General features: G+C 51.4%; 1 protein-coding gene across 1 annotated transcript in view; it reads left to right on the forward strand.

The window, feature by feature from the left end:
- RPL24 (ribosomal protein L24) overlaps positions 1 to 26,194 on the forward strand; it is a 192,409-nt gene that overhangs the window by 66,370 nt on the left and 99,845 nt on the right. The window contains exon 4 of the mRNA XM_069204798.1: positions 18,042 to 18,178. Coding sequence (XP_069060899.1) covers positions 18,042 to 18,178 — 137 coding nt within the window. The remainder of the gene's footprint in view (positions 1 to 18,041; positions 18,179 to 26,194) is intronic.

Consider the following 26,194-nt stretch of genomic DNA (forward strand, 5'->3'; position numbering starts at 1 on the left):
CCCCTATCCCATGTTCAGAGGCATCTGTCTGCACAATGAACTGTTTAGAATAATCTGGAGCTTTTAGAACTGGTGCTGAGCGCATTGCTTGTTTCAGGGTGTCAAAGGCCTGTTGGCATTCTACAGTCCAGTTCACTTTCTTGGGCATTTTCTTGGAGGTGAGTTCAGTGAGGGCTGTCACAATGGATCCATATCCCTTCACAAACCTCCTGTAATACCCAGTCAAGCCAACGAATGCCCTGACTTGAGTGGGTTTTTGGAGCTACCCAGTCCAGAATAGTCTGGATCTTGGGTTGGAGTGGCTGAACTTGGCCTCCACCTACAAGGTGTCCCAAGTAAACCACAGTTCCCTGCCCTATCTGGCATTTGGATGCCTTGATAGAGAGGCCTGCAGATTGCAGAGCCTTCAAAACCTTCTTCAGGTGGACCAGGTGATCCTGCCAGGTGGAGCTAAAGACAGCAATATCATCAAGATAAGCTGTGCTAAAGGACTCCAAACCAGCAAGGACTTGATTCACCAACCTTTGGAAGGTGGCAGGGGCATTCTTTAAACCAAAGGGCATAACAGTAAACTGATAATGCCCATCAGGTGTGGAGAATGCTGTTTTCTCTTTTGCTCCAGGTGCCATTTTTATTTGCCAGTACCCTGCTGTCAAGTCAAAGGTACTTAAGAATTTGGCAGCACCTAATTTGTCTATGAGCTCATCAGCTCTAGGAATTGGATGGGCGTCTGTCTTGGTGACAGAGTTGAGCCCTCTGTAGTCCACACAAAACCTCATCTCTTTCTTTCCATCTTTGGTGTGAGGTTTAGGGGACTAAGACCACTGGGCTAGCCCAGGGGCTGTCAGAGCGCTCAATTACTCCCAATTCCAGCATCTTGTGGACTTCCACTTTGATGCTTTCCTTAACATGGTCAGACTGTCTAAAAATTTTGTTTTTGACAGGCATGCTGTCTCCTGTGTCCACATCATGGGTACACAGGTGTGTCTGACCAGGGGTTAGGGAGAAGAGTTCAGGAAACTGTTGTAGGACTCTCCTACAATCAGCTTGCTGTTGGCCAGAGAGGGTGTCTGAGTAGATCACTCCATCTACTGAGCCATCTTTTGGGTCTGATGACAGAAGATCAGGGAGAGGTTCTCTCTCTGCCTCCTGATCCTCATCTGTTACCATCAACAGATTTACATCAGCCCTGTCATGGAAGAGCTTAAGGCGGTTCACATGGATCACCCTCTTGGGGCTCCTGCTTGTGCCCAGGTCCACCAGGTAGGTGACCTGACTCTTCCTTTCTAGCACTGGGTAAGGGCCACTCCATTTGTCCTGAAGTGCCATGGGAGCCACAGGCTCCAGAACCCAGACTTTCTGCCCTGGTTGGAACTCAACCATTGCAGCCTTTTGGTCCTACCAAAACTTCTGGAGCTGTTGGCTGGCCTCAAGGTTTTTGCTTGCCTTTTCCATGTACTCTGCCATTCTAGAGCGAAGGCCAAGTACTTAGTCCACTATGTCCTGTTTAGGCTCATGAAGAGGTCTCTCCCAGCCTTCTTTAACAAGAGCAAGTGGTCCCCTTACAGGGTGACTGTAGGAAGTTGGCTCTGTATGTGCTATTTCAAAGTAAGGAATAGCATGCACAGAGTCCAAGGGTTCCCCTTAGAGGTAAAATAGTGGTAAAAATAGATAATACTAATGCTCTATTTTGTGGTAGTGTGGTCGAGCAGTAGGCTTATCCAAGGAGTAGTGTTAAGCATTTGTTGTACATACACATAGACAATAAATGAGGTACACACACTCAGAGACAAATCCAGCCAATAGGTTTTTATATAGAAAAATATCTTTTCTTAGTTTATTTTAAGAACCACAGGTTCCAATTCTACAGGTAATAGCTCATTCGAAAGGTATTGCAGGTAAGTACTTTAGGAACTTCAAATCATAAAAATTGCATGTATACTTCAAGTTATTCACAAATAGCTGTTTTAAAAGTGGACACTTAGTGCAATTTTCACAGTTCCTAGGGGAGGTAAGTATTTGTTAGTTTTACCAGGTAAGTAAGACACTTACAGGGTTCAGTTCTTGGTCCAAGGTAGCCCACCGTTGGGGGTTCAGAGCAACCCCAAAGTCACCACACCAGCAGCTCAGGGCCGGTCAGGTGCAGAGTTCAAAGTGGTGCCCAAAACACATAGGCTAGAATGGAGAGAAGGGGGTGCCCCGGTTCCGGTCTGCTTGCAGGTACGTACCCGCGTCTTCGGAGGGCAGACCAGGGGGGTTTTGTAGGGCACCGGGGGGGGACACAAGTCCACACAGAAATTTCACCCTCAGCAGCGCGGGGGCGGCCGGGTGCGGTGTAGAAACAAGCGTCGGGTTCGCAATGTTAGTCTATGAGAGATCTCGGGATCTCTTCAGCGCTGCAGGCAGGCAAGGGGGGGGTTCCTCGGGGAAACCTCCACTTGGGCAAGGGAGAGGGACTCCTGGGGGTCACTCCTCCAGTGAAAGTCCGGTCCTTCAGGTCCTGGGGGCTGCGGGTGCAGGGTCTCTCCCAGGTGTCGGGACTTTGGTTTCAAAGAGTCGCGGTCAGGGGAAACCTCGGGATTCCCTCTGCAGGCGGCGCTGTGGGGGCTCAGGGGGGACAGGTTTTGGTACTCACAGTATCAGAGTAGTCCTGGGGTCCCTCCTGAGGTGTTGGATCGCCACCAGCCGAGTCGGGGTCGCCGGGTGCAGTGTTGCAAGTCTCACGCTTCTTGCGGGGAGCTTGCAGGGATCTTTAAAGTTGCTGGAAACAAAGTTGCAGCTTTTCTTGGAGCAGGTCCGCTGTCCTCGGGAGTTTCTTGTCTTTTCGAAGCAGGGGCAGTCTTCAGAGGATGTCGAGGTCGCTGGTCCCTTCGGAAGGCGTCGCTGGAGCAGGATCTTTGGAAGGCAGGAGACAGGCCGGTGAGTTTCTGGAGCCAAGGCAGTTGTCGTCTTCTGGTCTTCCGCTGCAGGGGTTTTCAGCTGGGCAGTCCTTCTTCTTGTAGTTGCAGGAATCTAATTTTCTAGGGTTCAGGGTAGCCCTTAAATACTAAATTTAAGGGCGTGTTTAGGTCTGGGGGGTTAGTAGCCAATGGCTACTAGCCCTGAGGGTGGGTACACCCTCTTTGTGCCTCCTCCCAAGGGGAGGGGGTCACAATCCTAACCCTATTGGGGGAATCCTCCATCTGCAAGATGGAGGATTTCTAAAAGTTAGAGTCACCTCAGCTCAGGACACCTTAGGGGCTGTCCTGACTGGCCAGTGACTCCTCCTTGTTGTTCTCATTATTTTCTCCGGCCTTGCCGCCAAAAGTGGGGCCTGGCCGGAGGGGGCGGGCAACTCCACTAGCTGGAGTGTCCTGCTGGGTTGGCACAAAGGAGGTGAGCCTTTGAGGCTCACCGCCAGGTGTGACAATTCCTGCCTGGGAGAGGTGTTAGCATCTCCACCCAGTGCAGGCTTTGTTACTGGCCTCAGAGTGACAAAGGCACTCTCCCCATGGGGCCAGCAACATGTCTCGGTTTGTGGCAGGCTGCTAAAACTAGTCAGCCTACACAGATAGTCGGTTAAGTTTCAGGGGGCACCTCTAAGGTGCCCTCTGTGGTGTATTTTACAATAAAATGCACACTGGCATCAGTGTGCATTTATTGTGCTGAGAAGTTTGATACCAAACTTCCCAGTTTTCAGTGTAGCCATTATGGTGCTGTGGAGTTCGTGTTTGACAGACTCCCAGACCATATACTCTTATGGCTACCCTGCACTTACAATGTCTAAGGTTTTATTTAGACACTGTAGGGGTACCATGCTCATGCACTGGTACCCTCACCTATGGTATAGTGCACCCTGCCTTAGGGCTGTAAGGCCTGCTAGAGGGGTGTCTTACCTATACTGCATAGGCAGTGAGAGGCTGGCATGGCACCCTGAGGGGAGTGCCATGTCGACTTACTCGTTTTGTCCTCACTAGCACACACAAGCTGGCAAGCAGTGTGTCTGTGCTGAGTGAGAGGTCTCCAGGGTGGCATAAGACATGCTGCAGCCCTTAGAGACCTTCCTTGGCATCAGGGCCCTTGGTACTAGAAGCACCAGTTACAAGGGACTTATCTGGATGCCAGGGTCTGCCAATTGTGGATACAAAAGTTCAGGTTAGGGAAAGAACACTGGTGCTGGGGCCTGGTTAGCAGGCCTCAGCACACTTTCAATTGTAAACATAGCATCAGCAAAGGCAAAAAGTCAGGGGGCAACCATGCCAAGGAGGCATTTCCTTACACAACCCCCCCCCCAAACGAAAGAGGATGAGACTAACCTTTCCCAAGAGAGTCTTCATTTTCTAAGTGGAAGAACCTGGAAAGGCCATCTGCATTGGCATGGGCAGTCCCAGGTCTGTGTTCCACTATAAAGTCCATTCCCTGTAGGGAGATGGACCACCTCAACAGTTTAGGATTTTCACCTTTCATTTGCATCAGCCATTTGAGAGGTCTGTGGTCAGTTTGAACTAGGAAGTGAGTCCCAAAGAGGTATGGTCTCAGCTTCTTCAGGGACCAAACCACAGCAAAGGCCTCCCTCTCAATGGCACTCCAACGCTGCTCCCTGGGGAGTAACCTCCTGCTAATGAAAGCAACAGGCTGGTCAAGGCCATCATCATTTGTTTGGGACAAAACTGCCCCTATCCCATGTTCAGAGGCATCAGTCTGCACAATGAACTGCTTAGAATAATCTGGAGCTTTGAGAACTGGTGCTGAGCACATTGCCTGTTTCAGGGTGTCAAAGGCCTGTTGGCAGTCCACAGTCCAGTTTACTTTCTTGGGCATTTTCTTGGAGGTGAGTTCAGTGAGGGCTGTCACAATGGATCCATATCCCTTCACAAACCTCCTGTAGTACCCAGTCAAGCCAAGGAATGCCCTGACTTGAGTCTGGGTTTTTGGAGCTACCCAGTCCAGAATAGTCTGGATCTTGGGTTGGAGTGGCTGAACTTGGCCTCCACCTACAAGGTGTCCCAAGTAAACCACAGTTCCCTGCCCTATCTGGCATTTGGATGCCTTGATAGAGAGGCCTGCAGATTGCAGAGCCTTCAAAACCTTCCTCAGGTGGACCAGGTGATCCTGCCAGGTGGAGCTAAAGACAGCAATATCATCAAGATAAGCTGTGCTAAAGGACTCCAAGCCAGCAAGGACTTGATTCACCAACCTTTGGAAGGTGGCAGGGGCATTCTTTAAACCAAAGGGCATAACAGTAAACTGATAATGCCCATCAGGTGTGGAGAATGCTGTCTTTTCTTTTGCTCCAGGTGCCATTTTTATTTGCCAGTACCCTGCTGTCAAGTCAAAGGTACTTAGAAATTTGGCAGCACCTAATTTGTCAATGAGCTCATCAGCTCTTGGAATTGGATGGGCATCTGTCTTGGTGACAGAATTGAGCCCTCTGTAGTCCACACAAAACCTCATCTCTTTCTTTCCATCTTTGGTGTGAGGTTTGGGGACTAAGACCACTGGGCTAGCCCAGGGGCTGTCAGAGCGCTCAATTACTCCCAATTCCAGCATCTTGTGGACTTCCACCTTGATGCTTTCCTTAACATGGTCAGACTGTCTAAAGATTTTGTTCTTGACAGGCATGCTGTCTCCTGTGTCCACCTCATGGGTACACAGGTGTGTCTGACCAGGGGTTAAGGAGAAGAGTTCAGGAAACTGTTGTAGGACTCTCCTACAATCAGCTTGCTGTTGGCCAGAGAGGGTGTCTGAGTAGATCACTCCATCTACTGTACCATCTTTTGGGTCTGATGACAGAAGATCAGGGAGAGGTTCACTCTCTGCCTCCTGATCCTCATCTGTTACCATCAACAGATTGACATCAGCCCTGTCGTGGAAGAGCTTAAGGCGGTTTACATGGATCACCCTCTTGGGGCTCCTGCTTGTGCCCAGGTCCACCAAGTAGGTGACCTGACTCTTCCTCTCTAGTACTGGGTAAGGGCCACTCCATTTGTCCTGGAGTGCCCTGGGAGCCACAGGCTCCAGAACCCAGACTTTCTGCCCTGGTTGGAACTCAACCAGTGCAGCCTTTTGGTCATACCAAAACTTCTGGAGCTGTTGGCTGGCCTCAAGGTTTTTGGTTGCCTTTTCCATGTACTCTGCCATTCTAGAGCGAAGGCCAAGTACATAGTCCACTATGTCCTGTTTAGGCTCATGGAGAGGTCTCTCCCAGCCTTCTTTAACAAGGGCAAGTGGTCCCCTTACAGGATGACCAAACAGAAGTTCAAAGGGTGAGAACCCTACTCCCTTCTGTGGTACCTCCCTGTAAGCGAAAAGCAGACATGGCAGGAGGACATCCCATCTCCTTTTGAGTTTTTCTGGGAGCCCCATGATCATGCCTTTTAATGTCTTGTTGAATCTCTCAACCAAGCCATTAGTTTGTGGATGGTATGGTGTAGTGAATTTATAAGTCACTCCACACTCATTCCACATGTGCTTTAGGTATGCTGACATGAAGTTGGTACCTCTGTCAGACACCACCTCCTTAGGGAAACCCACTCTGGTAAAGATACCAATGAGGGCCTTGGCTACTGCAGGGGCAGTAGTCGACCTAAGGGGAATAGCTTCAGGATACCTGGTAGCATGATCCACTACTACCAGGATATACATATTTCCTGAGGCTGTGGGAGGTTCCAGTGGACCAACTATGTCCACACCCACTCTTTCAAAGGGCACCCCCACCACTGGAAGTGGAATGAGGGGGGCCTTTGGATGCCCACCTGTCTTACCACTGGCTTGACAGGTGGGGCAGGAGAGGCAAAACTCCTTAACCATGTTGGACATATTGGGCCAGTAGAAGTGGTTGACTAACCTCTCCCACGTCTTGGTTTGTCCCAAATGTCCAGCAAGGGGAATGTCATGGGCCAATGTTAGGATGAACTCTCTGAACAGCTGAGGCACTACCACTCTCCTAGTGGCACCAGGTTTGGGGTCTCTGGCCTCAGTGTACAGGAGCCCATCTTCCCAATAGACCCTATGTGTTCCATTTTTCTTGCCTTTGGACTCTTCAGCAGCTTGCTGCCTAAGGCCTTCAAGAGAGGGACAGGTTTCTTGTCCCTTATACAGCTCTTCCCTTGAGGGTCCCCCTGGGCCTAAGAGCTCAACCTGGTAAGGTTCAAGCTCCAAAGGCTCAGTTCCCTCAGAGGGCAGAACATCTTCCTGAGAAGAGAGGTTCCCTTTCTTTTGCTGTGTTGCAGTTGGTTTCCCAACTGACTTTCCTTTCCTCTTGGTAGGCTGGGCCATTCTTCCAGACTCCAGCTCTACTTGTTCACCCTGTGCCTTGCACTGTGCTCTTGTTTTCACACACACCAGTTCAGGGATACCCAGCATTGCTGCATGGGTTTTTAGTTCTACCTCAGCCCATGCTGAGGACTCCAGGTCATTTCCAAGCAGACAGTCCACTGGGATATTTGAGGAGACCACCACCTGTTTCAGGCCATTGACCCCTCCCCATTCTAAAGTAACCATTGCCATGGGATGTACTTTTCTCTGATTGTCAGCGTTGGTGACTGTGTAAGTTTTTCCAGTCAGGTATTGGCCAGGGGAAACCAGTTTCTCTGTCACCATGGTGACACTGGCACCTGTATCCCTCAGGCCCTCTATTCTAGTCCCATTAATTAAGAGTTGCTGTCTGTATTTTTGCATGTTAGGCGGCCAGACAGCTAGTGTGGCTAAATCCACCCCACCCTCAGAAACTAGAGTAGCTTCAGTGTGGACCCTGATTTGCTCTGGGCACACTGTTGATCCCACTTGGAGACTAGCCATACCAGTGTTACCTGGATGGGGGTTTGGAGTGGAACCTTTCTTGGGACAGGCCTTGTCTCCAGTTTGGTGTCCATGCTGTTTACAGCTATGACACCAGGCCTTTTTGGGATCAAAGTTTTTACCCTTGTACCCATTGTTTTGTGAAGAGGCTCTGGGCCCACCCTCCTGTGCAGGTTTTTGGGGGCCTGTAGAAGACTCTTTACTATTTTTAGTTTTGGTTGTCTCATCACCCTTCTGCTGGGGAGTCTTTGTGACCCCTTTCTTTTGGTCACCCCCTGTTGAAGTCTTGGACACCCTTGTCTTGACCCAATGGTCCGCCTTCTTTCCCAATTCTTGGGGAGAAATTGGTCCTAGGTCTACCAGATGCTGATGCAGTTTATCATTGAAACAATTACTTAACAGGTGTTCTTTCACAAATAAATTGTACAGCCCATCATAATTACTTACACCACTGCCTTGAATCCAACCATCTAGTGTTTTTACTGAGTAGTCTACAAAGTCAACCCAGGTCTGGCTCGAGGATTTTTGAGCCCCCCTGAATCTAATCCTATACTCCTCAGTGGAGAATCCAAAGCCCTCAATCAGGGTACCCTTCATGAGGTCATAAGATTCTGCATCTTGTCCAGAGAGTGTGAGGAGTCTATCCCTACACTTTCCTGTGAACATTTCCCAAAGGAGAGCACCCCAGTGAGATCTGTTCACTTTTCTGGTTACACAAGCCCTCTCAAAAGCTGTGAACCATTTGGTGATGTCATCACCATCTTCATATTTAGTTACAATCCCTTTGGGGATTTTCAACATGTCAGGAGAATCTCTGACCCTATTTATGTTGCTGCCACCATTGATGGGTCCTAGGCCCATCTCTTGTCTTTCCCTCTCTATGGCTAGGATCTGTCTTTCCAAAGCCAATCTTTTGGCCATCCTGGCTAACTGGATGTCCTCTTCACTGGAGTTATCCTCAGTGATCTCAGAGTTGTTGGTCCCTCCTGTGAGGGAACCAGCATCTCTGACTATTATTTGTGGAGTCAGGGCTTGAGAAGCCCTGCTCTCCCTAAGTAGGACTGGTAGGGGGGAATTGTCCTCCAAGTCACTATCCTCTTCCTCTGAGTTGCCACCCTCAGAGGGGTTGGCCTTTTCAAACTCTGCCAAAAGCTCCTGGAGCTGTATTTTGGTAGGTTTGGGGCCCATTGTTATTTTCTTTAGTTTACAGAGTGACCTTAGCTCTCTCATCTGTAGATGGAGGTAAGGTGTGGTGTCGAGTTCCACCACATTCACATCTGTGCTAGACATTATGCTTCTAAAAGTTGGAATACTTTTTAAGAAACTAAAACTGGTTCTAGAATCTAATTCAAACTTTTAACAAACTTTTAAACTCTAAAAGAAATGCTAAACAGGATCTAACACAAGGCCCTAGCAGGTCTTTTAAGAATTTAGAAAACTTTTCAAATTGCAAAAATCAATTTCTAATGACAATTTTGGAATTTGTCGTGTGATCAGGTATTGGCTGAGTAGTCCAGCAAATGCAAAGTCTTGTACCCCACCGCTGATCCACCAATGTAGGAAGTTGGCTCTGTATGTGCTATTTCAAAGTAAGGAATAGCATGCACAGAGTCCAAGGGTTCCCCTTAGAGGTAAAATAGTGGTAAAAATAGATAATACTAATGCTCTATTTTGTGGTAGTGTGGTCGAGCAGTAGGCTTATCCAAGGAGTAGTGTTAAGCATTTGTTGTACATACACATAGACAATAAATGAGGTACACACACTCAGAGACAAATCCAGCCAATAGGTTTTGTATAGAAAAATATCTTTTCTTAGTTTATTTTAAGAACCACAGGTTCCAATTCTACAGGTAATAGCTCATTCGAAAGGTATTGCAGGTAAGTACTTTAGGAACTTCAAATCATAAAAATTGCATGTATACTTTTCAAGTTATTCACAAATAGCTGTTTTAAAAGTGGACACTTAGTGCAATTTTCACAGTTCCTAGGGGAGGTAAGTATTTGTTAGTTTTACCAGGTAAGTAAGACACTTACAGGGTTCAGTTCTTGGTCCAAGGTAGCCCACCGTTGGGGGTTCAGAGCAACCCCAAAGTCACCACACCAGCAGCTCAGGGCCGGTCAGGTGCAGAGTTCAAAGTGGTGCCCAAAACACATAGGCTAGAATGGAGAGAAGGGGGTGCCCCGGTTCCGGTCTGCTTGCAGGTACGTACCCGCGTCTTCGGAGGGCAGACCAGGGGGGTTTTGTAGGGCACCGGGGGGGGACACAAGTCCACACAGAAATTTCACCCTCAGCAGCGCGGGGGCGGCCGGGTGCGGTGTAGAAACAAGCGTCGGGTTCGCAATGTTAGTCTATGAGAGATCTCGGGATCTCTTCAGCGCTGCAGGCAGGCAAGGGGGGGGTTCCTCGGGGAAACCTCCACTTGGGCAAGGGAGAGGGACTCCTGGGGGTCACTCCTCCAGTGAAAGTCCGGTCCTTCAGGTCCTGGGGGCTGCGGGTGCAGGGTCTCTCCCAGGTGTCGGGACTTAGGTTTCAGAGAGTCGCGGTCAGGGGAAGCCTCGGGATTCCCTCTGCAGGCGGCGCTGTGGGGGCTCAGGGGGGACAGGTTTTGGTACTCACAGTATCAGAGTAGTCCTGGGGTCCCTCCTGAGGTGTCGGATCTCCACCAGCCGAGTCGGGGTCGCCGGGTGCAGTGTTGCAAGTCTCACGCTTCTTGCGGGGAGCTTGCAGGGTTTCTTTAAAGCTGCTGGAAACAAAGTTGCAGCTTTTCTTGGAGCAGGTCCGCTGTCCTCGGGAGTTTCTTGTCTTTTCGAAGCAGGGGCAGTCCTCAGAGGATGTCGAGGTCGCTGGTCCCTTTGGAAGGCGTCGCTGGAGCAGGATCTTTGGAAGGCAGGAGACAGGCCGGTGAGTTTCTGGAGCCAAGGCAGTTGTCGTCTTCTGGTCTTCCGCTGCAGGGGTTTTCAGCTGGGCAGTCCTTCTTCTTGTAGTTGCAGGAATCTGATTTTCTAGGGTTCAGGGTAGCCCTTAAATACTAAATTTAAGGGCGTGTTTAGGTCTGGGGGGTTAGTAGCCAATGGCTACTAGCCCTGAGGGTGGGTACACCCTCTTTGTGCCTCCTCCCAAGGGGAGGGGGTCACAATCCTAACCCTATTGGGGGAATCCTCCATCTGCAAGATGGAGGATTTCTAAAAGTTAGAGTCACTTCAGCTCAGGACACCTTAGGGGCTGTCCTGACTGGCCAGTGACTCCTCCTTGTTGCTTTCTTTGTTCCCTCCAGCCTTGCCGCAAAAAGTGGGGGCCGGGGCCGGAGGGGGCGGGCAACTCCACTAGCTGGAGTGTCCTGCGGTGCTGTGACAAAGGGGTGAGCCTGAGGCTCACCGCCAGGTGTTACAGCTCCTGCCTGGGGGAGGTGTTAGCATCTCCACCCAGTGCAGGCTTTGTTACTGGCCTCAGAGTGACAAAGGCACTCTCCCCATGGGGCCAGCAACATGTCTCTAGTGTGGCAGGCTGCTGGAACCAGTCAGCCTACACAGATAGTCGGTTAAGTTTCAGGGGGCACCTCTAAGGTGCCCTCTGGGGTGTATTTTGCAATAAAATGTACACTGGCATCAGTGTGCATTTATTGTGCTGAGAAGTTTGATACCAAACTTCCCAGTTTTCAGTGTAGCCATTATGGTGCTGTGGAGTTCGTGTTTGACAAACTCCCAGACCATATACTCTTATGGCTACCCTGCACTTACAATGTCTAAGGTTTTGTTTAGACACTGTAGGGGTACCATGCTCATGCACTGGTACCCTCACCTATGGTATAGTGCACCCTGCCTTAGGGCTGTAAGGCCTGCTAGAGGGGTGACTGACCTATACTTGCATAGGCAGTGAGAGGCTGGCATGGCACCCTGAGGGGAGTGCCATGTCGACTTACTCGTTTTGTTCTCACTAGCACACACAAGCTGGCAAGCAGTGTGTCTGTGCTGAGTGAGAGGTCTCCAGGGTGGCATAAGACATGCTGCAGCCCTTAAAGACCTTCCTTGGCATCAGGGCCCTTGGTACTAGCAGTACCAGTTACAAGGGACTTATCTGGATGCCAGGGTCTGCCAATTGTGGATACAAAAGTACAGGTTAGGGAAAACACTGGTGCTGGGGCCTGGTTAGCAGGCCTCAGCACACTTTCAATTGTAAACATAGCATCAGCAAAGGCAAAAAGTCAGGGGGCAACCATGCCAAGGAGGCATTTCCTTACAACATTCAACTTTTTGTGGGTTGTGTGCCAATAAAGGAAGGGCTGTGTAGAAGGACTATAGAAGCCTGGTCAGGCTCTTTAGAGGTAGCTGTGGATGAGCAGCCAAGGCTTATCTAGGAGACCTGCAAAGCTCCTGCAATACCACTGTAGTCACACAGTACTTGGACACATGAAAACACTCATTTCTAAATCACCACAATACTAAACTGGTAACCCGCCCTTAGGAGGTAAGTAATACACTAAATATATATACACTAGTAATCAAATAGGCATAGAAAAGGTTAACAGTGCAAATAGAAATAACTATTAGTGAACCTAGGGGAAGCACAAACCATATAATGGAATGTGAACACAAGACCCCCACCTAGTTAAGTGAAATGTGTAGAGGCGAGCTGGGAGTACTACAAAACCAGAGAAGACCGTACCCCCAGCAACCAGGAAAGCAGGAGTAAATCGCTAGATTTTCCCCCAAACCACCCAAAAGGAGGAAAAACCCAGACAAGACTGCAAGAAAACTAGCAGTGGATTCCTGAAAGACCTGTGGAGAGAGGGGACTAAGTCCAAGAGTTACATTGGAGTCAGGAGGAGTAGGAGCTACTACACACCCAGCTGTCCTTCCAGGAGTTGGTCGATGGTGAACAGGTCAACACTGCAGCCCTGGAGCTGAAGAGTTCCTGATGGATGCAGATAATGCCTCACGCTGGAGTGAATATTGCAGGTGCGTCTGTGCAGGAAAACCAGCCTTGGCAAAGGCCAGCTTGCGGTAAGTGGACAAGCAGGGCTGCTGGGGACCAGCAAGCTTTGAGGAGTAGTCGGTCATCAAATCAAATCAAATCAAATCATTAACATTTATAAAGCGCGCTACTCACCCGTGCGGGTCTCAAGGCGCTAGGGGGGAAAGGGGGGGTTATCGCTGCTCGAACAGCCAAGTCTTTAGGAGTCTCCGGAAAGCGGAGTGGTCCTGGGTGATCCTGAGGCTGGTGGGGAGGGAGTTCCAGGTCTTGGCCGCCAGGAAGGAGAAAGATCTCCCACCCGCCGTGGAGCGGCGGGTGCGAGGGACGGCAGCAAGTGCGAGGCCAGCGGAGCGGAGGGGGCGGGTGGGGACGTAGAAGCTGAGGCGTCTGTTGAGGTATTCCGGTCCCTTGTTGTGGAGGGCTTTGTGTGCGTGGGTGAGAAGACGGAAGGTGATCCTTTTGCTGACTGGGAGCCAATGCAGGTGTCTCAGGTGTGCGGAGATGTGGCTGTTGCGGGGTACGTCGAGGATGAGGCGGGCCGAGGCGTTTTGGATGCGTTGCAGGCGGTTTTGGAGTTTGGCTGTGGTCCCGGCGTAGAGGGTGTTGCCGTAGTCCAGGCGGCTCGTGACGAGGGCGTGGGTCACGGTTTTTCTGGTGTCGGCGGGGATCCAGCGGAAGATCTTACGGAGCATGCGGAGAGTGAGGAAGCAGGCGGAGGACACGGCGTTGACTTGCTTGGTCATGGTGAGAAGAGGGTCCAAGATGAAGCCGAGGTTGCGGGCGTGGTCTGCGGGGGTCGGTGCGGTGCCGAGGGCTGTGGGCCACCAGGAGTCGTCCCAGGCGGACGGGGTGTTGCCGAGGATGAGGACTTCCGTTTTTTCAGAGTTCAGCTTTAGGCGGCTGAGCCTCATCCAATCTGCGTCCTTCATACCCTCTTGTAGGTTGGTCTTGGCGCTGGCGGGGTCCTTGGTGAGGGAGAGTACAAGTTGGGTGTCGTCGGCGTAGGAGGTGATGATGATGTCGTGCTTGCGTACGATGTCGGCGAGGGGGCTCATGTAGACATTGAAGAGTGTCGGGCTGAGCGATGAGCCTTGAGGTACGCCGCAGATGATCTTGGTGGGTTCTGAGCGAAACGGAGGGAGGTAAACTCTTTGGGAGCGGTTAGCGAGGAAGGAGGCGATCCAGTCCAGGGCCTGGCCTTGGATCCCGGTGGAGCGTAGGCGGGTGATTAGGGTGCGGTGACAGACGGTGTCAAAGGCAGCCGAGAGGTCGAGGAGAATGAGGGCGACTGTTTCACCGTTGTCCATCAGGGTTCTGATGTCGTCTGTGACTGAGATGAGGGCGGTTTCCGTGCTGTGGTTGGTTCGGAATCCGGTTTGTGAAGGGTCGAGCAGGTTGTTGTCTTCCAGGAAGGTGGTCAGCTGTTTGACGGTCTTTTCTATTACCTTGGCTGGGAAAGGTAGAAGAGAGATGGGGCGGAAGTTTTTCAGGTCGCTTGGGTCAGCCGTAGGTTTCTTTAGTAGGGCGTTGACTTCAGCGTGCTTCCAGCATTCGGGGAAGGTAGCAGAAGAAAAAGAAGAGTTGATGACGGTCTGGAGGTGCGGGGCGATGATGTCGTCGGCTTTGTTAAAGATGAAGTGCGGGCAGGGGTCCGAAGGGGCGCCGGAGTGGATAGAGTTCATGATGGATTTGGTTTCTTCCGTGTTGATGTGGGTCCAGTTGTTGAGGGTGATGTCCGGGGAAGCGGGTTCAGTGGTGTATGGTTGGGTCTGGTGTCCGAAGCTGTCGTGGAGGTCGCTGATCTTGCGATGGAAGAAAGTGGCGAGGGATTCGCACAAATCCTGTGATGGCGTGACGGCGTTGGCGCTGGGGTTGGAGAACTCTTTGACGATGCTGAAGAGTTCTCTGCTGTTGTGGCTGTTTTTGTCTAGTCTGTCGGTGAAAAAGTTCCTTTTGGCAGTGCGGATCAGGTGGTGGTGTTCGCGTGTAGCGTTCTTGAGGGCGGTCATGTTGTCAGCGGTGTGGTCCTTGCGCCAGGCCTTCTCGGCACGACAAGTTTTCTTTGATTCTTTGAGGGTGTCAGAGAACCAGAGAGGTTTTTTGGTGTTGGTCTGTCGCTGCGTGCGTTTGAGGGGAGCAAGGTTGTCAGCGCAGTTGGAGATCCAGTTTGTGAGGTTGAGAGCTGCGACGTTGGGGTCGGTGGTGAGGGTGGGTTGGTTGGCGGCGAGAGCGGAGAAGAGTTGCTCTTCAGGGATCTTGTTCCACTGTCGATGAGGGATGGGTTGAGTGCGGAGGTGGGAGGTCTTGCGTCGGAATGTGAAGTGGACGCAGCTGTGGTCGGTCCAGTGTAGGGCAGAGGTGTGGCTGAAGAAGACGTGTTTGCTGGCGGAGAAGATAGGGTCGAGCGTGTGTCCGGCGATGTGGGTGGCGGTGTTCACCAGTTGTTTGAGGCCGAGGTTGTCGAGCAGGGTGGTGGTGTTGGGGTCGTTGTTTTGTTCCAGATGGAAGTTGAGGTCGCCCAGGAGGATGTAGTCCGGTGAGGCGAGGGCGTGCGGGGAGATGAAGTCGGCGATGGCGTCGCTGAAAGAGGCGCGAGGTCCGGGAGGACGGTAGACGAGGGATCCTCTGAGGGTGGTCCTTGGGTCGGTGCGAATCTGAAAATGCAGGTGTTCAGCGGCGAGGGGGGGGGTCTTCGGTGGAGGTGGTGACGCTGATGGAGTCTTTGAAGATGATGGCGACACCTCCTCCTACTTGGTTGGTGCGGTCTTTTCTGGAGATCTTGTAGCCTTCGGGGATGGCGGTAGCGATGTCTGGAGCAGAGGAGGCGTTCATCCATGTCTCCGTGATGAAGGCGACGTCCGGGGCTGTGGAGTCCAGGAGGTCCCAAAGTTCAACGGCGTGCTTGTGGACCGAACGAGCGTTGATCAGGATGCACTTGAGGTGGTTGATGGCACGTGGGCTTGTGGTCGTGGTAGTTGCGTGGTGGAAGATGCGTTTGCAGGAGTTGCAGGCGAAGGGTCCATGGGTGCGTTTGGGGTGAGCTAGGAAGCAGGTTTTGGAGCGCCCTGGGTTGAGGGCGTGGAGGGTGGTGAGGTCGTAGCGGATCAGCGGGGCTTGGGGGAGCTGGGGACCAGGGGTCGTGGCGCTGGGCGCGGGCCAGGCGCGGACGGGCGCAGACGGGCTCGCCTCTGGCGCGCCTCCGGCGCGCGCCCGCTGCGAGGTCGCGCAGCGGCCGCCGTAGGAGGGGTCAGCTGGGGGCGAATGGGAGCTGGGGGGGCGGGGGCGTGCAGGAGGTCGCGGCGGGAAAGCGCGAGGGAGGGGGGGGGGACAGGTAGAGTGAGAGGAGCTGGGGGAGGGGGTTTAGGGTGGAGGAGGGTGAGTGTTAGGAGGTTTGGAGATTAGGGAGAGAGATAGGGTCATCCCTCAGCATCAGTCTCTGCTGGAGCAGAGGCAGCACCAGCAGGAGTCTCACAGGACAGGGCCATAGGAGTCACAGAAGGAGCCCCCTCAGTGCTACAAAAGGATCCCACGCTGCCAGAGAACAATGTAGGAGGTTGTGCCTTGAAGGCAGGAGTACTGGGGGTTGGAGCTACAGGTTACCTGAAGATCCTTGGAGATGTAAACCAGCCTTGGCAGCTGAGGGAGATGCAGTGCATGGACGTACTGTCCTGCGTGGAAAGGCAAGGACTTACCTCCAGCAAAGTTGGACAGTTGGTAGAAATGACCAAGAGGACTACTCCAGACAATCACCTGTGATGCAAGATACCTCACAGCTGAGGATGAGAGCTAATCCATGCAGCTGGTTCTCATTGCAGTAGGTGCCTGCAGATACAGTGGAGTGACTTCACTTTAAGAGATTCCTTGTGCAGACTGAAGACTTGCCGCCCTCGGAGGATGCACTGCCAGGGAAATGTTGCAGAAGGTGGAAGGAGCATTGGAAATATTGTTGAAAGACTAGTCTTCGGGATGCAGATTGTCTGTTCCTGGAAGGTCCAGTTGCTGTTCCAGTGGCTAGAAGTTGAAGTGGAGGTTGCAGAGGAGACCTTGGAATCTTGGAAGACTAATTTGAGGACCCACCCAAGAGACCCTAAATAGCCACGAAGGGGATTGGTCACCTACCAGGTAAGCACCAAGCCACTGGCCACTCAGATGCTCCCAGAGTTCCCTGCCAACCTTGGAAGCAAGATGGCAGAACCCAGGGACCCTCTGGAGGAGCTCTGGGCACCACCCATGGGGTGGTGATGAACTGGGGAGTTCACTCCCCTTTCCGTTGTCTAGTTTCACACCAGAGCAGGAACTGGGGTTCCCTGGAGCAGTGTGGACCTGTTAATGCACGGAGCTACCCCTCCCAAGCCAGTCACACCAATTTCCACAGGGAGAGGGTGTTACCTCCCTCTCTGATAGGAAGGCCTTTGTTCTGCCTTCTGCTTGATCAGGTCAAGCAGCGGAAGGCAGAAAAGTCTGTGGTGGGGCAGAGGTTTGGGCTGTCTGGAAAACCCATATGACTTTGTAACAATGCTGGGGGTCCTCTACAGAGCCCCAGACTGCATGGAATCATACTTCCAATACTTGGCACTGTATTTGGGTAGGATTCTGTAATGTCTGATACCAAAGATACCTAGGTTCGGAGTTACTATTTTGTTGCTGGACATCGTGACCTATGTCCAGTACACGCATAAAATGGCATCCCTGCCCTCATGCAGTCCAGGAAAATGGAGCTGGAGTTCGTGGGGGCACCTCTGCTAGTGTTGGAGTTCCCTCACACAGGTACTTGCACCTAGCCCTCTGGGCTAGGAGGGCCTGCCAGAGGTGACTTTGCGACTTGGTGCTATGACTTCATAGTGAAAGGGTGCATGCACCTGTCATGCAGGCTGCAATGGCAGGCCTGCAGAACACTTTGCATGGACTCCCTGTGGGTGGCGTAATAGATGCTACAGTCCATAGTGATCTACCATATACTATGGAGTTACATACAGGCACAAGTATGCCAAATGTTGGGTGAAAAAGGTTCCAGCAACCAATTTGAAAAGGAGAGAGCATAATCACTGGGGTAGCCATGCTAGAAAGAGGCTACTTTCCTACACTTCATTGTGCTTTTAAAGATTCTATTCCCATTGATTGTCTAGCTTACCACTGACTAGCATAGTTCGTTTTTATTGAATTAAACAAATCCTGGAATTTCCAGGTAGGTTTTAATCACACTTCATCAGGACTGATGAACATATGTAAATATTTAATTTAAATTTTTTATTGAAAGTTCACCAAATTTCATTAAACATTGACTTTTTAGGAAGAAATTCAAAAAAAACGCAGCCGCCGTGCCGTCAAGTTCCAGCGGGCCATTACTGGTGCATCATTGGCAGAAATAATGGCAAAAAGAAATCAAAAGCCAGAGGTGCGAAAAGCACAGCGGGAACAGGCAATCAGGTGAGGGTCATTAAAAATGGACTTTTTTTGTTTTAGGTGTAACAATTACTAATGTTGGACCTGTTGACAATAGGGCAGTTTTGATGTCTGCTGCCTTGAAAGGCTACAACTCATGATTAGGCTTAAATGACTGGCTTTTGGAGCTGATATAGATTAGTCCCTGTAGGAGGCTGGCTCAGTTTATGGTCTACACCTATAGCGTGGCACCCTATACTGAGTCCAGGCAACACTTGGTGATGGTGTTTAGCTGTCCTGATAGCAAAAGCTCTCTAGGGTAGCTGTGGTGAGCAGCTGAAGGTTATCCAGGATGAGTGTAAAGCACTTGCAATACCACAACAATCAGTAACTGTTCACAAGAAAGAACCACACCAGGTGTTGCAAAAAGTGTTCATTACAGCACTATTACTGTACTAACATTGGTATTGCTCCACTGGAAGATATCTATACACAATATACAATTGGCAACCAGCAGGAAAAGCACAGAAATCCCTGGGACCCTATGGGGGATGGGGGTGGTGTGCAGGCAAACCATATACTAAAAGTGGTATAAGAATGGAGGTGCCCAAGCCAAGTGTTAAAATCCCAAGGGTTGTTGAAGTAACTTACCCAAGGTAAGTGTCAAATCCCACAGGCACCCAGGTGCAAAGTTATCAAGCGGAGTCTGTAGGAAGGTAGCCTTTTTCTAGATTGGTTACCCCCAAATTTTGGCCTATTTGTCACTGTTTGACTGTTTAATGGGATCTTGCTAACCAGGACCCCAGTGACTGCTCTCCCCTCTAAATTGGGTTGCTGGTAATTTTGTAATCCTCACAACTGGCCTACTTGGACCCCATGTAAGCACCTAGTATATGGAACCTAGATACCCAGGGCATTGATGTTCCAGAGGATCCCTATGGGCTGCAGCAGTTATTGCCACTCATAGGGAGCCCACTCAAAGGGTTCTGCAGGCCTGCCATTCCAGCCTCTTTGAAACTGGGGCATGGGGGTCACTCGAGCAGTGCAGGCATTTGGGGGGGGGGGGGCTTCTCAGGACAGCCACCTCCTGGGCAAGGTAGAGGGTCACCTGGGGGTCACTCCTGCTCTGAGATTCGGTTCCTTTAGGTCCTAGGGGCTGCGGGTGCGGTGCTGGTTCCAGGCATCGGGTCACTTGTTACAGGCAGTCGTGGTCAGGGGGAGCCTCTGGATTCTCTGCAGGCGTCTCAGTGGGGGCTCAGAGGGGTCGTCTCTGGTTACTCATGGTCTCTGTCACCTGCCATGTCGACTGCCTTTTTCTCCCCACCAATAAACACAATCTACAATGGCAGTGTGCATGTGTTGGGTGAGGGGTTCCTTAGGGTGGCACAACATATGCAGCAGCCCTTAGGGACCTTCCCTGTCACAGGGCCCTTGGTACCATTGGCACCTTTTACAAGGGACTTATCTGTGTGCCAGGGTTGTGCCAATTGTGGAAACAATGGTACATTTGTGGTGAAAATACTGGTGCTGGGGCCTGGTTAGAAGGGTCCCAGCACACCTCGTCAGCATCAGGCAAAAGGTGGGGGGGGGGGTAACTGAAACATGGAGCCATTTTCCTACAGCCCATATTAAGTACATGGGCTGTGAGTTTGTCATTAGGATCGCCACAGCTCCAAAATGGCTTCACTGAATACTGGGATGCCTGGTATGAAACTTATCAGCACAATAAACCCACACAAATGCCGGTGTTGGATGTATTGGACAATACACCCAGAGGGCATCTTAGAGATGCCCTCTGTATGTTAGTCAAACTTCTAGTGCAGGACTGACCATTCTGTGCCAGCCTGCTACTTCCAGACTAGTTTGACCACATGGGGTTGAGGGCATTTGGGTTCTTTGGCCAGAAACAAAACCTGCACTGGGTGAAGGTGCTTCACACCTGATCCCTGCAGGAACTAACACCAGGCCTCTTGTTACAGTGCCCCAGGGCAATCCAGCTAGCAGAGATGCCTGCTTCTCTCCCCACCGTTGGGGGTTCAGGGCAAACCCAAAGTTACCACACCAGCAGCTCGGGGCTGGTAAAGTGGAAAGAGGTCAAAGAGGTGCCCAAAACACATAAGCCTCTATGGAGAACAGGGGTGCGCTGGTTCCAGTCTGCCAGCAGATAAGTACCCGTGTCCTCAGGGGACAGACCAGGGAGTTTTGTAGAGTACTTGGGGGGGGGGGGGGGGGGGGAACGGACACAAGTAGGCACACAACACACCCTCAGGGGCAGTGGGGTGCAGCGCACAAAGCAGGCGTCTGGTTTCAGATAAACAATAGGACTTGGGGATCACTCTAGCATTGCAGGCAGGCTCGGGGGTGGGGGGCTTCTCGGGACAGCCACTACCTGGGCTAGGCAGGGGGGGGTCACTCCTGCACTGAGGTTCAGGTCCTGTGGCTGTGGGTGCAGTGCTTGTTCCAGGTGTTGGGTCCCTTGTTACAGGCAGTCGCAGTCAGGGGGAGCCTTTGGATTCTCTGCAGGTGTCGCTGTTGGGGGGGGGGGGGGTCGTCTCGGGCTACTCACGGGGTCAGTCGCTGGCGAGTTCTTCCTGTGGTTCTCTGGATCTCGAGCTGGGGGTGTCTGTGCAGAGTGGGAAGTCTCATGCTTCCAGTGGGAAACAAAGTCTTTAAAGTTATAGAAAAGTTGCACGTTTTTTGCAGATTGTTGAGCAGAGCCCCTGCTCACAGGAGTTTCTTGGTCCTGGGGGTCAGGGCAGTCTTCGGAGGCTTCAGAGGTTGCTGGTCCCTGTTACATGCATCACTGGTTGCAGGTTTTCGACTCTGGAGGCAGGCCGTTAGGGCTGGGGCCAAAGCAGTTGTCCGTCTCTGCAGGCTTGTAGATCAGCAGTCCTTTGCTTTAGGTTGCAGGAATCTGATTTCCTGGGTTCTGGGGTGCCCCTAAATACTAGATTTATGGTAGTGTTCAGGTCTGAGAGGGCAGTAGCCAATGGCTACTGTCCTGTAGGGTTGCTACACCCTCTGCGCCTCCTCCCTGTGATGAGGAGGGCATGTCCCTAATCCTATTGGGGGAATCCTCCAAAACTAAGACGGAGGATTTCTAAAGGCAGGGGTCACCTCAGCTTAGGACACTTGAGGGGCTGTCCTGACTGGTGGGTGGTGACTCCTTGTTTTTCTCATCTCCCCTGGACTTGCTGCCAAAAGTGGAGGCTGTGTCCAGTGTGCAGGCATCTCCGCTAGCTGGAGTGCCCTGGGGCATTGTAACAGGAAGCCTTAGCCTTTGAGGCTCATTGCTAGGTGTTACAGTTCCTGCAGGGGGAGGTGTGAAGCACCTCCACCCAGAGCAGGCTTTGTTTTTTGCTTCAGGGCAAAAAGGTCCTCACTCCATGGGGGTCAAAATCCTCAGCAGCAGGCTGGCACAGACCAGTCAGTCCTGCACTGGAGGATTGGGTAAAATACAGGGGAATCTGTAAGATGCACTCTGTGCATTTTTTAATAACTCCAACACTGGCAGTGTGGGTTTATTCTGAGAAGTTTGATACCAAACTTCCCAGTATTCAGTGTAGCCATTATGGAACTGTGGAGTTCTTTTTTGACAAACTCCCAGACCACATACTTAATATGGCCACACTGTACTTACAAGGTGTAAGAATAGACTTAGACACTGTAGGGGCATATTGCTTATGCAGCTATGCCCTCACCTGTGGTATAGTGCACACAACCTTAGGGCTGTAAGGCCTGCTAGAAGGGTGACTTAACTATGCCACAGGCAGCATTTTGTGTGCATGGCATCCTGAAGGGGATGTCATGTCTACTTTGCCATTTTAGATTGTGTGTTGGTGGGGAGAAAAGGGCAGTGTGCAGGTTAGGTGAGGGGTCCCTTAGGGTGGCGCAACATATGCTGCAGCCCTTCGTGACATTCTTGGTCACAGGGCCCTTGGTACCACTTGGATCTTTTACAGGGGACTTGTCTCTGTGCCAGTGATGTGCCAATTGTGGAAAAATGGTACATTAAGTGAAAGAACACTGGTTAGCAGGGTCCCAGCACACTTCAGTCAAGTCAGCATCAATATCAGGCAAAAGGTTGGGGTTCACTGCAACAGGAAGCCATTTTCCTACACTCCCCTTAACCTAACTTGCCAGATTCCTGGTGACCTCACAAAAAGGAAGAAAGGACTGCTAAGCTAACAGCCAGAGAAGACTGAAGATGCAAACTGACTTGACCACAGCCCTACTGGCCTCTTTGTAGCTTCTAAAGACCTGCTAAAAGGAGGATACACATCCTGCAGGACCTGTGACCTCTGAGAATTTGAGGACTGCCTGCACCCCAGAGGACCAAGAACCGCAATGGACAGAGGCCCTGTCCAAGAAGAAACTCCAGCCGAGGACTCAAGAGTTGCAACCTTGGGGAATCAGACTGTCCGTGCAGCAACATCCAGCAGGTGGCCCCCTCCTTGTCCAGTCTTTGGTTTCCTGGAACTGACCCTGTAGGACGTTGGCTCTGTATGCACTATTTCAAAGTAAGGAATAGTAGGCACAGAGTCCATGGGTTCCCCTTAGAGGTAAGATAATGGCAAAAAGAGAATACTAATGCTCTATTTTGTGGTAGTGTGGTCGAGCAGTAGGCTTATCAAAGGAGTAGTGTTAAGCATTTGTTGTACAAGCACAGGCAATAAATGAGGAACACACCCTCAGACAATTCCAGGCCAATAGGTTTTTGTATAGAAAAATATATTTTCTTTGTTTATTTTAAGAACCACAGGTTTAAGATTTACATGTAATACTTCAAATTAAAGGTATTGCAGGTAGTGCAGTTTTCAACAGTTCCTGGGGGGAGTAAGTTTGTTAGTTTTTGCAGGTAAGTAAACCACCTAAGGGGTTAAAGTTTGGGTCCAAGGTAGCCCACTGTTTTGGGTTCAGAGCAACCCCAAAGTTACCACACCAGCAGCTCGGGGCCGGTCAGGTGCAGAGGTCAAAGTGGTGCCCAAAACGCATAGGCTTCAATGGAGAAAGGGGTGCCCCGGTTCCAGTCTGCCAGCAGGTAAGTACCCGTGTCTTCGGAGGGCAGACCAGGGGGGTTTTGTAGGGCACCGGAGGGGACACCAGTCCACACAAAGTACATCCTCAGCAGCACAGGGGCGGCCGGGTGCAGTGTGCAAACACGCGTCGGGTTTTCAATAGGTTTCAATGGGAGACCAAGGGGTCTCTTCAGCGATGCGGGGGGGGGGGGCTCCTTGGGGGGGTCACTCCTGCACTGGAGTTCGGATTCTTCAGGTCCTGGGGACTGCAGGTGCAGAGTCTTTACCAGGCGTCGGGTGTTCTGAGGAACAGGCAGTCGTGGTCAGGGGGAGCCTCTGGATTCCCTCTGCAGGCGTCGCTGTGGGGGTTCAGGGGGGTCAATTCTGGCTACTCACGGTCTTGCAGTCGCCGGGGAGTCCTCCCTGAAGTGTTTGTTCTCCAAGTCGAGCCGGGGGCGTCTGGTGCAGAGTGCCAAGTCTCACGCTTCTGGCGGGAAACACGAGTTGTTTTATAGTTGCTCCTTTGTTTTAAAGTTGCAGTCTTTGAAGAGAGCTGCTGTCCTCGGGAGTTCTTGGTCCTTCTAGATGCAGGGCAGTCCTCTGAGGCTTCAGAGGTCGCTGGTCGCTGGGGAAAGCATCGCTGGAGCAGTGTCTTTAGAAGTGGGGAGACAGGCCAGTAGAGCTGGGGCCAAAGCATTTGGTGGCTCCGTCTTCTCTGCAGGGTTTTTCAGCTCAGCAGTCCTCTTCTTCGGTTGCAGGAATCGGAGTTCCTAGGTTCTGAGGAGCCCTTAAATACTAAATTTAAGGGCGTGTTTAGGTCGGGGGGGGGTTGTCAATAGCCAATGGCTACTAGCCCTGAGGGTGGGTACACCCTCTTTATGCCTCCTCCCAAGGGGAGGGGGGCACATTCCTATCCCTATTGGGGGAATCCTCCATCTGCAAGATGGAGGATTTCTAAAAGTCAGAGTAACCTCCGCTCAGGACACCTTAGGGGCTGTCTTGACTGGCCAGTGACTCCTCCTTGTTTTTCTCATTATCTCCTCCGGCCTTGCTGCCAAAAGTGGGGCCGTGGCTGGAGGGGGCAGGTAACTCCACTAGCTGGAGTGCCCTGGGGTGCTGTAATAAAGGGGGAGAGCCTTTGAGGCTCACCGCCAGGTGTTACAGTTCCTGCAGGGGGAGGTGATAAGCATCTCCACCCAGTGCAGGCTTTACTAGCCACAGAGTGACAAAGGCACTCTCCCCATGTGGCCAGCAACATGTCTGGTAAGTGGCAGGCTGCTAGAACTAGTCAGCCTACACAGATAGTCTGTTAAAGTTTCAGGGGGCACCTCTAAGGTGCCCTCTGGGGTGTATGTTACAATAAAATGTACACTGGCATCATTGTGCATTTATTGTGCTGAGAAGTTTGATACCAAACTTCCCAGTTTTCAGTGTAGCCATTATGGTGCTGTGGGGTTCATGTTTGACAGACTCCCAGACCATATACTCTTATGGCTACCCTGCACTTACTATGTCTAAGGTTTTGCTTAGACACTGTAGGGGCACAGTGCTCATGCACTGGTGCCCTCACCTATGGTATAGTGCACCCGGCCTTAGGGCTATAAGGCCTGCTAGAGGGGTGACTTATCTATACTGCATAGGCAGTGTGAGGTTGGCATGGCACCCTGAGGGGAGTGCCATGTCGACTTACTCGTTTTGTTCTCACCAGCACACACAAGCTGGCAAGCAGTGTCTGTGCTGAGTGAGAGGGGTCCCCAGGGTGGCATAAGATATGCTGCAGCCCTTAGAGACCTTCCCTGGCATCAGGGCCCTTGGTACCAGGGGTACCAGTTACAGGGGACTTACCTGGATGCCAGGGTGTGCCAATTGTGGAAACAAAAGTACAGGTTAGGGAAAACTCTGGTGCTGGGGCCTGGTTAGCAGGCCTCAGCACACTTTCAAATCAACTTAGCATCAGCAAAGGCAAAAAGTCAGGGGGTAACTGTAGGAAGTTGGCTCTGTATGTGCTATTTCAAAGTAAGGAATAGCATGCTCAGAGTCCAAGGGTTCCCCTTAGAGGTAAAATAGTGGTAAAAAGAGAATACTAATGCTCGATTTTGTGGTAGTGTGGTCGAGCAGTAGGCTTATCCAAGGAGTAGTGTTAAGCATTTGTTGTACATACACATAGACAATAAATGAGGTACACACACTCCGAGACAAATCCAGCCAATAGGTTTTGTTATAGAAAAATATATTTTCTTAGTTTATTTTAAGAACCACAGGTTCAAATTTTACATGTAATATCTCATTTGAAAGGTATTGCAGGTAAGTACTCTAGGAACTTTGAATCATTACTTTAGCATGTATACTTTTTACATAAAACACAATAAGCTGTTTTAAAAGTGGACACAGTGCAATTTTCACAGTTCCTGGGGGAGGTAAAGTTTTGTTAGATTTCACAGGTAAGTCACTTACAGGTTTCAGTTTTTGGTCCAAGGTAGCCCACCGTTGGGGGTTCAGAGCAACCCCAAAGTTATCACACCAGCAGCTCAGGGCCGGTCAGGTGCAAAGGTCATAGAGGTGCCCAAAACACATAGGCTTCAATGGAGAGAAGGGGGTGCCCCGGTTCCAGTCTGCCAGCAGGTAAGTACCCGCGTCTTCGGAGGGCAGACCAGGGGGGTTTTGTAGGGCACCGGGGGGGACACGCTAGCACAGAAAGTACACCCTCAGCAGCGCGGGGGCGGCCGGGTGCAGTGTGCAAACAAGCGTCGGGTTTCCTTTAGTTTTCAATGGGAGACAAAGAGGTCTCTTCAGCGGTGCAGGCAGGCAAGGGGGGGGCTCCTCAGGGTAGCCACCACCTAGGCAAGGGAGAGGGCCTCCTGGGGGTCACTCTTGCACAGAAGTTCAGTTTCTTTAGGCGCTGGCGGCTGCGGGTGCAGGGTCTTTTCCAGCCGTCGGGAAATGGAGTTCAGACAGTCACGGTCAGAGGGAGCCTGGGGATTCCCTCTGCAGGCGTCGCTGTGGGGGCTCAGGGGGGACAACTTTGGTTACTCAGTCGTAGAGT

Source organism: Pleurodeles waltl, chromosome 8 (assembly GCF_031143425.1).
Source record: "Pleurodeles waltl isolate 20211129_DDA chromosome 8, aPleWal1.hap1.20221129, whole genome shotgun sequence".
Lineage (NCBI taxonomy): Eukaryota > Metazoa > Chordata > Amphibia > Caudata > Salamandridae > Pleurodeles > Pleurodeles waltl.